The 12,130-nt window shown below is 48.4% G+C and overlaps 1 protein-coding gene across 1 annotated transcript in view; it reads right to left on the reverse strand.

Moving 5' to 3' along the window:
* The window catches only part of RYR1 (ryanodine receptor 1), a 107,439-nt gene that overhangs the window by 13,407 nt on the left and 81,902 nt on the right, over positions 1–12,130 (reverse strand). The window contains exons 91-92 of the mRNA XM_073885139.1: positions 2,503–2,844; positions 5–229 (exon numbers count right to left, since the gene is read on the reverse strand). Coding sequence (XP_073741240.1) covers positions 5–229; positions 2,503–2,844 — 567 coding nt within the window. The remainder of the gene's footprint in view (positions 1–4; positions 230–2,502; positions 2,845–12,130) is intronic.

Genomic DNA, 12,130 nt, shown 5'->3' on the forward strand with positions numbered 1-12,130 from the left:
CCGCTGCGCCCTCGGGCCCCGCCGCGCCCTCCTCCGCGCCCTCGGCGCCGGCCTCCGCCGCGCCGTCGTCCTCGTCCTCCACCGGCTCGCCCTCGGGCTCGGAGATTTGCGCGGCGATCTGCATCTCGAAGATGGTGTCCTCGCAGAAGCTCACGAAGAGCTCCATCTTCTCGGACTCGCCGCCCTCGTTCACCACGTCGAAGATGAACTGGCGCTTGGACTCCTTGACCTGCGCGCGGGGCGGGGGCGCCACGGGGTGAGCGCGCGGGCCGCCGAGCCCCTGCCCCGCGCGTGTGACAGCGGGGATCTCACTGAATCCTCCCCATCGATCCTAGACCAGGGGCTCGGCTCCCCACTTCGCAGCTGGGGAAATGGAGGGCCTAGCAAGTCACGTCCTCGGGGTGCCGCCGCCGAGAGGTGGCAGCTGGAGGATTGGAGTCCCCACAAAGCCGGCTCCAGAATCGAGGCTATTCGCTCCTTTGAGCGATGGAGCGTAGTGGTGGAGGGCAAAGGTCCCGCGTCTGCGTTCCAACCTCGATTCTGCCACTTGAGTAGCTGGTTGATTTAGACGTTAACTCTCTGGGCCTCGGTTTCCCCCCTCCGATTTGGGGGATAATAATAGGACCTCGGTTATTGGTGTGAGGATTCAGTGAGTTCAGAGATGCTGAGAGATGAGAACAGTGCCCGGCGCCTAATGAATACTACATAGTGCTCGCTGTTATTATATGGCTGCAGAGTGCTGGAGGTCCACGCTGCATACATGGCCTCGGGCAGAAGGAGGCAGTGGGAATGGGAGTGGGTGAGCAGGCAGAACTGGGTGTTTGGAGGAATTGAGAGAAAGAGTGTGCATGTGGGGAGCATGTGAGAGGCGGGGGTTGGGGCGATGGAGCTCCCACAGCTTGTACAAGAGTGTGAAGGGCCAGTGGTGAGCCGGGGCTTCCTGCAGGTGAAGAGATGTGGCAGACATCCTGCGTGCAAGGATGGTGCAACCACTTTTATGCCAGATTGGTGACGGTGGAGAATATGCAATCAGGCCCCAAGGGACACAGGTCAATGTGCAAAATCCTGAGGGGCCCTATGGAGTATGTGAAGGGGCCGACGTGCAAGAGCCTTGTGAGTGGGCACCAGGGACTAAGGGAGGAATCGGGTGGCGGTATAGGAGGATGTGGGAAAGATGCCACCGTGTGGGGCTCAAGTGTCTACGGTGGACATGGGCACACAGGGCAGCCATGCAAGGGCCTGGGGCCCAAACCGGAGGGGAGTGTTAGTGCTGGAGGGGCCTACAATTCATAGCACCAGTGCACGTGAGGCAGGCATGAGTGTGCAAGGGGGACCTGGGAGTCAGTGCAGTAAGGCCCAGAATATGAGGACAGGGTTCAGTGTGGGACATGAGCCCAGGTGTGCTTGAGCCAGGTGTCAGTGAGGAGACATGAGGGGTCCAGTTGTCGAGGGGGTGATGGGAATGCAAGCCTCATGGGCTACAAGTGTGAGATGGGAAAGGGTGTGTAAGACCATGTGGGAGGAATGTGCAGGTAAGGAACAAATGGGAAGTATGAATGTAAGGGAAGTGCAAGAGAATAGGGAATGGGAGCTCCATGCAAGCTAAGTGTGAGGTGGGCTGGGGGCCTGCCAGAGCCACATGAGTGTGCCCTTGGGGCAAGTGAGTAAGGGCACATGAGAAGCTGAGACAGGCCACATCAGGCCAAGGATAGGCGCGGTACCGAGGACACTCGGGGGCTCTTGGGGGTGCGATGGAGGGTGATCCAAGTGTGCACGGGTGATCATGGGCATGCCAGACAGGGCATGCAAGGGGGTGAATAAGTGAGGGGTGGACAACCATATAGTGTGCCAGGACTGTATCCTCAGGGTGAGTGTACAAGAGGTGTGCACCCACACGTGGACCCCCAATACGTGAACATCGTGTGCTGGGACCTCAGAGAGCAACTGGGGGCACGTGTGGTGACTGGTTAGGGGCAGGCCAGCATAACTAGGCGCCCCGGAGCGTCCAAGGTGAGTGTGTGAAAGAGAGGGCATGAGTAGGCCAGGGCTCAGAGAGGGCACGCCAGGGGCTACCGGGAAGATGAGCAAGCGGTGCATAACCACGTATAACCAACGTGCTCCATTACGCGACCGCGTGGCTGTGAACAGAATTACAAGGACACACTAGAGCTCCCAGCATTGAGTGTGCAAGTGGCAGGCATGGTGTTCAAGCAGCCAGTGGGGACAGCACACACGGCTGTATGTGCCAGGGGTGTCCATCCATCTCCGGGCTAAATCTGCAGGAAGTGGGCAGGGGAGACCCCAGGACGTGCAAGGGCACCGCGGGGCCCATAGCATGGATGCAAAAGGGTGGGCATGGGCTTGCATGGCCAGAGCAAGAGCCCCCCAGGGACTGCAGAGCGGCTGTACAAAGCGGGTACCTGACCCTGTGGGGTCCAAGCGTGCAAGGAGCATGCGCTGGAGCCGGGGGAGGCGAGCATGCATGTGCGCAGGCGGGCCAACCTGGGGCATCTCCCACTGGGTGCGGTTGGTCTCCGAGATCTCGAAGTAGATGCGCTCGATGCGGCGCGAGGCGCCCATGATCTCGATGCGGCCCAGGTAGGGCCGGAAGTACTCGAGGATGCTCTCCGCCAGCTGGAGGAAGTTGCGCAGGCGCGGGTCGTGGGGCACGTGCTCCGACAGGTTGGTCAGCAGCACAGCTACGTTGAAGCCGATGTCGCGGGCTGGCTCCTGGAAGCGGTTGGCGAACTCCTCACAGTCGATCATCTCGTTCTCGTCCGCTTCGGAGCAGGAAAGCAGGAACTGGATTTCGGGGCCCGTGAACTGCTTCTGGCTGTCCATGGCCTGGGGGCGGGCAAGGGTGAGCGGCAGAGGTCAGAGAGGTCATAGCTTGGGGGTGGGCAGGGCTGAGCTGGCCCCGGGGAGCCGCGGTGCTCTTCCTAAAAACAGTTAATGGAGGGGCGCCTGGGGGGCTCAGTCGTTAGGCGTCTGCCTTCTGCTCAGGTCATGATCCCGGGGTCCTGGGATCGAGCCCCACATCGGGCTCCCTGCTCAGCAGGAAGCCTGCTTCTCCCTCTCCCACTCCCCCTGCTCGTGTTCCCTCTCTCGCTGTGTCTCTCTCTCTCAAATGAATAAATAAAATCTTTTTTTAAAACGTTATGGATTTTTCGAAAAGACAGAAAATTCCAGAATCAAAACCAGCACCCAAGGCTGAAACCCCGGCAGGTTGGCACAGATAGGGCTGTACCAGCTATCAAAATACCAGAATGCTGCATTTCCACAAAGCCGAGCCACCATCCACTGTAAGATACATCCCTTTTCCAGAGATGGTAAGATGGAATTGATGAAACTCAGCACTTGTGTAGAATGGTAAAGAAATGCTGCCCCAGGCTCTCCACGTGCTCTGCACGCCTGCGGTCTACCCTCCCCGCCTGATGGCTCCTATGGTCTGTCCCAGAGGCTCTCTGGGTCCCTGTGGCTGCAGGCAGGGCCTGTCTAGTTGGAGTCAGGGAACTGGAAGAGAATGGAGCCGAGGCATTGCTCTCCCTGACTTCTTCCCTGAGATGGTCATGTCTCTCCCTCAAAAGTCAGTCCTACAGCCCTGCCCAAACAGCTGCTTCTATCTCCAAGTTAGGTAACTACCCTCTCCTCCAGGACAGCCCCTCCACGCTAGGGCCCCTGACTGATCCATGTCTCCTCCTACCCCAAACCTCCCCCAAGGCCCGCTGCCCCACCCCTTTCCAGCAAGTACATCATTGACACTTGACACAGTGGAGGGCCCGAATTTCAACTGGAAACAAACAGTCCTATGCCCATCACCCCAGAATTAAATGCTCATGCGGACATATTTTTCAAATACTATGTATTTAAGAACTAAAACATTACAGGTACGATTGGAGGCTTCTGTGCGTTCTTGTCCCACACCACACCCCATGCCACCCCCAACTTCTCCCAAAGTAACCACTGTCCTGGAGATGATCTGTCCTTCTAAACATGTCTCAATACTTCTACTACCTGTATCCTGGCATTTTCTCATGAAAATACATAGTATCCTGTACATTTTTTTTAATTTAAAGAATTGCTATTATAATCATATACTTTGAAACTTGCTTTTTCTACTCAACTATGTTTTCAAGGTCTATCCATGTTGATATATGGATGAAATGAATTCATTTTTACCTCTATGTAGTATTTTTAATAAATGCAACACCATATATCCTCCTGATAATGGACATTTAGGTTGTTTCCAGTTTTTTACTTTACAGACAACACTTTCATTGAACAGTCTGGTGCTGATCCCCTGTGCTCTTTTTGCAAGAAGTTCTCTAGAGCAGTTTTTCAAATGTTTTGACTGCACTCACAGTAAGAATGCATTTTGTAGGGTGACTCCAGAGAAAGGGGCTCATGATACAATTCTGACTTTCACTATGCAACACTCTCTGCAGTGTTTGATTCCATTTTATTTTTAAAGATGCTGGGCATGACTTCACTAAATTAATTTCATGACCCACAGATGAATTGCAGCATGCAGTCTGAGAAATGCTGCTCTGGGGTATGAACAGAAGCAAAATCTTGTAGCTCTAAAAAGTGCTTTGTAGCCAAGAACTTTGCAAAATGCTTTCTAAATGAGTAACATGCTTTGCAAATCATGAAGGGCTCTAGAAACCACAGAGTGTGGAGACATAATCACACAGGAACTCCTCACCATCTACCCTTGCTGCACCGACCTGCCTCCTCCACTTATGATGCAGTGTGTCACTGTCCCTCATAAAAGACCCCCTCTCTCTACGGGGAGGCCTGGGACTCCATCCCCTCCATTCAGCCTTGGACTCTGCTCTTGTGATCTGCGGGTCTCTCTTTGTCATCATCCATTTGCCCACTCTTCTTCTTTTGAAATACCTCTTTCTCTGCCTGCTCTCAGCTTCCTACACTGGAGTCCTCCTTTATTCCAGACTTCTAAAGGTTGGGGGCACCAGGCCTGGAATCTGCCCCCTTTCTTGGGATACACACCCTCCATGGAGATATCATCGAGGCCCAAGGCTCTGAACACGGTCCCACACCAAGGATTGCCCAATTCACATCTCAGCCTTAACTTCTCCCCAGAATCCAGACACGTAACAGCTGAAGTCCCTACCTGACATCTTTTTGTGGATCTCTACCCTAAACTGGAAATGGTCCAAACTGAACTTTTGATTTCAAAACCTCTCCTCCCACCGCCTTACCCATCTCAGGAATAGCATCGCTCCCCACCCAGCTGCTTAAGCTAAAACCTTTGAGTCATCCTTGATTCCTCTTCTCTATCTCGCCACCCACACCTGATTCATCAGCAGATCTGTCAGCTCTGCTTTCACAGATCCAGAACCCACGCACATCTGCCCCCTCGACGGGCCCACCCTGGGTTTGGTCCCGCATTTTCTCCCCCCGGACTCACACAGCAACCTCTTCCCTGTTCTCCCTGCTCCCCCTCTATCCCCAGTCTGCTCCCCCCAACACAGCCAGGGGACCCTATATAAACATCTAAGGACACACCTCTCCCTGCTCAGAATCGTCCCTTGGTTCCATCTCATTCAGGTTAAAAATTCGAGTCTTCCTTGCACCCAAGCAGGCCCTGCACGTCTGCTGCCTCCCTCCCCTCTTGCACTTTACCTCTTCCATTTTCCCCATCAACAGCCCTCTCCAGTCAGGCTGGCCCCCTTGCCACCCCTCTGGTTCCCACCTTTCAGCATTGAGACTTGCTGTCCCCTTTATCTGGGATGCCACCACCTCCACATGGTACGCTTCAGCTCTCAGCTTCGATGCTCTTTTCTGGAAAGGCCTCCCCCATCCACCCAGTTGACAGGGCTCATTCCACCCATGCTGTCTCACACACCACTCCGCTCACTTCCTTCACACTACAGATTATAACCTGAAATTATTTTGTTTAGTTCTTTTCTTTTAGAGAGGGAGGGGGAGGGGCAGAAAGAGACTCTTAAGCAAGCTCCATGCCCAGTGCTGCAGGGCTCAGTCTCACAACCCCGAGATCATGACGTGAGCCGAAATCAAGAGAGTTAGACGCTTAACTGACTGAGCCCCCCAGGTACCACTTTTTAGTTATTTTCATCTGCCCCTTCCCACTGGGCTGTCTGCTTTGGGGTCTCTGTCTGTTCTGCTTGCTGCTACACACAGTAGATGCTCAGGACGCATCTGTCAAGTGAATTAAGCATCTTGAAAGCAGAGAAGACTTTGTCCCTTCGTTACAGTTTTTGAAAATTAAAAAGTCCTTTAAAAAATCCTGTGCTTGCCTTTTAAACCATAAGGAAACCAAAAAGCATGTTGTGAAATACATATTTGTAAAGAGCCTGGGAATCCTATGAAGCTTTGTGTTTAGGAAACCATACGATGCTTGATAAATGGCCCCTCAGAAATGAGAATATTAACAAAAATGGGAATGGCGTCATTCTGCAATCTCTAGCGCACTAATGTGTCTGGGTGTCAAACATCAGTAGCTGCTGACCTCAGCAGAGGAGAGATAACAGGAAAGGATTTGCCTCCTGATGAATGTAGGCAGCTCCACAGAGGATGTGCCAACAAAACAAACAGATCCAAACCTGCATCTGATGGGCTTCTGACCTAAGTCTCAGTTTACAGGAAACACAGGGGGAAGGAGGAACACACTACATGACACTATGAGGTTGCCTCAGCCAGATGGAAACTGTGGGAAACTCTACAAACAGGACACGCACTTCCCAGTGAGAGCCAATGGCTACTTGCAGCTGCTGAGCCCTTGAGTCACAGCAGGTGCAAACTGAGATTTCATGTGGGATTTCAAAGACTTAGCATGAAAAAAAAAGAATGTAAGATGTGGAATAGTTTTTTTATATTGATTACATGTTGAAATGGTATTTTGGCTATATGAGGTTAAATAAAATATACTGTTGAAAATGACCTCGGGCGCCTGGGTGGCTCAGTTGGTTGGGCGACTGCCTTCAGCTCGGGTCATGATCCTGGAGTCCCGGGATCGAGTCCCACATCGGGCTCCCTGCTCAGCAGGGAGTCTGCTTCTCCCTCTGACCCTCTTCCCTCTTGTGCTCTCTGTCTCTCATTCTCTCTCTTTCAAATAAATAAAAAACTTTAAAAAAAGAAAATGACCTCACGTGCGTCTTTGTGCTTTTTTTAAAAGCAGGGGTACTAGAAACATTTAAATTATGCATGTTGCTCACAGTGTATTTTTAATTTTTTAAAAAAGGAAACTCTATCCCCAAGAGGGGCTCAAACTCACGACCCCGAGATCAAGAGCTGCATGTTCTACCGACTGAGCCAGCCAGGCGCCCTGCTCACATTGTATTTCTATCAGAGAGTGCTCCTCTATAGGGCCAAACACCTGGGTCTCCAGCAGATCAACTACAAGGAAAAGGAAAAGTGCTGGAGGGGAAGCAGTAGATACAAGGCGGTTTAAAGAAATAACCAGTTGCCGGGCACCTGGGTGGCTCATCATTAAGCATCTGCCTTCAGCTCTGGTCATAATCCCAGGGTCCTGGGATCGAGCCCCACATGGGGCTCCCTGCTCAGGGAGGAGCCTGCTTCTCCCTCTGCCTGCTGTTAGCCCTGCTTGTGCTCTCTCTCTCTGACAAATAACTAAATAAATAAATCTTTAAAAATAAATAAAATTCATTAAAGATTTTATTTATTTATGGGGGGGGAGGAGCAGAGGGAGAGGGAGAAGCAGACTCCATGCTGAGCACAGAGCCCGAAGCAGGGCTCCATCCCCAGACCCTGAGATCATGATCTGAGCCGAAATCAAGTATCAGCTGCTTAATCGACTGAACCACCCAGGTGCCCCCAGAAAACATTTCTTAAAGTATATGCGATATTTATGAGATTTGGAAATGTGAACATTGAGTAGATATTTGATGACTTAACAAATTGTGGATATTTTTTGTTTTGTTTTTTATTCCCTTTTTGGTTAGGAATGAAAATGACATTATGGTTTGTTATTATAAAAGGAAAAGTAATTTTCCTTCTAAAAGTCTTTTTTAAAAAATTTTATCCATTTATTTGAGAGAGAGAGAGAGAGCATAAGCAGGGGGAGGGGCAGAGGGAGAAGCAGACTCCCCACTGAGCAGGGACCCCCCCCCCAACACGGGACTCCATCCCAGGACTCTGAGATCATGACCTGAGCTGAAGGCAGACGCCCAACCGACTGAGCCGCAAAAGAAAAGTCTTTTAAGACCATCCATTATACAATTCCATTTATGTGAAATGTCCAGAACAGGCAAATCTATAGAGACAGAAAGATTAGCAGTTGCCAGGGGCCCGGGGCGGGGGGGGGGGGGGTAAATGGGAAGTGACTGCTAAAGGGGTGATTAAAATGTTCTAAAATTAGATTGTAGTTATGGTTGCACAATTCTGTGAATATGCCAAAAAAGCCCATTGAATTATACATTTTAAATGGATGAACTTATGAGATACACCCAAAAATATTTGCAGACTAAAAAAAAAAAAAAATAGGGAAAACCTCAAAACAGTACTGACCAAGAATAAGTTAATAGCCTGAAATGTGTCTTCAGCGACCAGAGAGGGCTTTCTAAAATGCAGTAGATGTTGGGTGGAATCTGCAAAGTACTTACTTATCAATGAAGACATGCCTTGCAAAGTGTGAACTCTGTCAACAACAAAGAACTTGGGAAACCAGATAACAATGCTATACTTCTAAAATGCAGCATGTATGAACAGGAATTCCCAGAAGTAAACATCTGGAGAGACACAAAGTGGCTGTCAGGGGAAGTCTTTGGAGAGGTGGGATGAGAACAGGATTGGGGGTGGGGGCCAAAAGTGATCTCAACCATAGCAGTAAGTTCTGAGTTTCTTTACAAGAAGAATGTATTCTTGTATTACCCATTTCATTAAAAATAAGATATTTCAAGTGATTTTCTACATGAAAATCAAAGTATTCTGCAAGGCCAAGAAATATATGATAACACCATAAGCAAAGTCAAAAGATAAATGGTGAACTAGGAAAAACAGGTGCAACTCCTATCACTAACAAAGTTATAACCAGCCTAATACATGAAGAGCTCTTAAAAATTAAGAAGAAAAATACCAACATCCCAATAGAGAAATAAGCCAAGGACATAGTCAGTTCACTGAACAGGTAATACAAAAGAAATAACAGAAAAATATGCTTCACTGCACCCATAACAGGAGGAATGTGAACTTAAACTGCACAGCAATATTGTTTTTCACCTATCAGATTGGCAAAAGTCCAAATATTTGACAGTGTGGTCTGGTGGCGAGGCTGTGGGGAACAGGCACTCTCACGTGTTGCTTAATGAGAGGGAAAAACAGAGGGCAAAATTTGTCCAAATGACAAATGCACTTACTCTTTAACCCAGAAATCCTGCTTTTGGAACTATATATTCTTAGATATAACTACACATAAAGAATGACATTATGTACAAGGGGATTCATTGTAGCCAGCATTGCTAGTGGTCCAAATGGGGCCTCCCTCAGCACACTTACTCCCACCTGCTGGAAATTTGCAGTACAAATTTACAATATCTGTGCTAGCAACTGTACCTTTGTACAGTGCACAACTTTCACAACTGTCCATGAGTTGTAAAAGCAAAAGACTAGGAGCGAAGCAAGTGTCTGTCAACAAAGAATAATCAAAGAAACCATAATATATACATAAGATGAAATACTGGGCACCTGTAGAGAAAGAATGAGGTCACTCTCTGATCTCCAGAATATATTATTAAGTGATATAGACCAGTGTATGTAGTTCACTGCCTGTTATGCAAGAAAGGAAGAAAATAACAAATTCTGGGGGAAAAACAACATCGATGCAATGATGGAAGGATACAAAGGAAACCAATGTTACTCACAGCAGTGGGGAGGTCAGGGGAGGGGGGATATAGACGGAGAAAGCAGTGGGAGTGAGACTTCCCACTTCATACCCTGTTACATTTTTGCTGTTTAAATCATGTGAATGTATTCTTTATTAGGAAACAAAACCAACGCACTTTTCAAGTTACAGATTGTAACTTTGTGACACAGAGATACTGAGCAATAAAATGTGTATATGACATCAAACCTTGTTATGTGTGAAGCCCTGAACAGTCAGGAGAGATCTGTACCAATTTCATTTTTAAATTCATCTTATAGGGCGCCTGGGTGGCTCAGTTGGTTGGGCGACTGCCTTCGGCTCAGGTCATGATCCTGGAGTCCCGGGATCGAGTCCCACATCCGGCTCCCTGCTCAGCGGGGGGTTTGCTTCTCCCTCTGACCCTCCCCCATCTCATGTGCTCTCTCTCTCTCAAATAAATAAATAAAAATATTTTTAAAAATTCATCTTATAACTCAATGTTCGTACCCATTTACCAACCTTTCCCTATTTCCTCCACCCCCGAGCCCTTCACACCACTCACTTTTCTATTCTCTGTTTCTACCAGTTTCTTTCTTTTTTTTTTTTGAAGATTCCACAGGTAAGTAATGCCATGAACCATTTGTCTTTCTGTTTCTGGCTTTTTTCACTTAGCATAATGCCCTCCCGGTTCATCCATGTTGTTGCAAATGACAAGATTTCCTTTTTATTTTTTATTTTTTTATCTTTTTAAAGATTTTATTTATTTGTGAGAGAGAGAGAATGAGAGAGAGAAAGCACATGAGAGGGGGGAGGGTCAGAGGGAGAAGCAGACTCCCTGCTGAGCAGGGAGCCCGATGCGGGACTTGATCCAGGGACTCCAGGATCATGACCTGAGCCGAAGGCAGTCGCCCAACCAACTGAGCCACCCAGGCACCCCGATTTCCTTCTTTTTAAAGGCAGAATAATAGTCCTTTATATATCACATTCATAGGTTAGTTCTGTACCTCGCCTACTGTGAATAATGCTCTAACGAACACGGGAACACAGATATCTCTTCGAGAGAATCATTTTGTTTCCTTTTATTTATTTATTTTTTAAGGAGGCTCCACACCTAGGGCAGAGCCCAACATGGGGCTCGAACTCACGACCCTGAGATCAAGACCTGAGTGGAGATCAAGAGTCGTACGCCTAACCGACGGAGCCGCACAGGCGCCCCTCGAGCACCTCGTCATGTACCTGTTGGCCATTTGTATGTCTTCTGAAAAATATCTATTCAGGTCCTCTGTCCATTTAAAAATTAGGTTATTTGGGTTTTTGTTGTTGTTGTTGTTGCTGCTGTTGAGTTGTGTCAGTTCCTTGCACGTTCTGGATATTAGCCCCTTATCATATCTGTGGTTTGCAAATATTTTCTCCCACTCCATAAACTGCCTTTTCATTTTGTTGATGGTTTTCCTTTTCTGAGAAGGATCATTTAAAAGTTATGAATGAAGCTGGTGCAGCCACTCTGGAAAACAGTATGGAGGGTCCTCAAAAAGTTGAAAATAGAGCTACCGTACGACCTAGCAACTGCACTCTACTGAGTATTTACCCCAAAGATACAAATGTAGGGATCCGAAGGGGTACATGCACCCTGATGTTTATAGCAGCAATGTCCACAAGAGCCAAACTATGGAAAGAGCCAAGATGTCCATCAACAGATGAATGGATAAAGAAGATGTGGTATATATATACAATGGAATATTATGCAGCCATCAAAAAACCCAAAATCTTGCCATTTGCAACGACGTGGATGGAACTGGAGGGTGTCATGGTGAGCGAAATAAGTCAATCAGAGAAAGACATGTATCATATGACCTCACTGATATGAGGAATTCTTAATCTCAGGAAACAAACTGAGGGTTGCTGGAGTGGTGGGGGGTGGGAGGGATGGGGTAGCTGGGTGATAGACATTGGGGAGGGTATGTGCTATGGTGAGCGCCGTGAATTGTGCAAGACTGTTGAATCACAGATCTGTACCTCTGAAACAAATAATACATTATATGTTAAAAAAAAAAAAGAAGAAGATAGCAGGAAGGGAAAAATGAAGGAGGGGAAATCAGAGGGGAAGATGAACCATGAGAGACTATGGACTCCGAGAAATAAACTGAGGGTTCTAGAGGGGAGGGGGGTGGGCGGATGGGTTAGCCTGGTGATGGGTATTAGAGAGGACACATACTGCATGGAGCACTGGGTGTTATACGCAAACAATGAATCATGGAACACTACATCCAAAACTAATGATGTAAT

The sequence above is a fragment of the Callorhinus ursinus genome, unplaced genomic scaffold, assembly GCF_003265705.2.
Source record: "Callorhinus ursinus isolate GAN/ISIS: 27379988/994484 unplaced genomic scaffold, GSC_fseal_2.0 scaffold61, whole genome shotgun sequence".
Taxonomy (NCBI): Eukaryota; Metazoa; Chordata; class Mammalia; order Carnivora; family Otariidae; genus Callorhinus; species Callorhinus ursinus.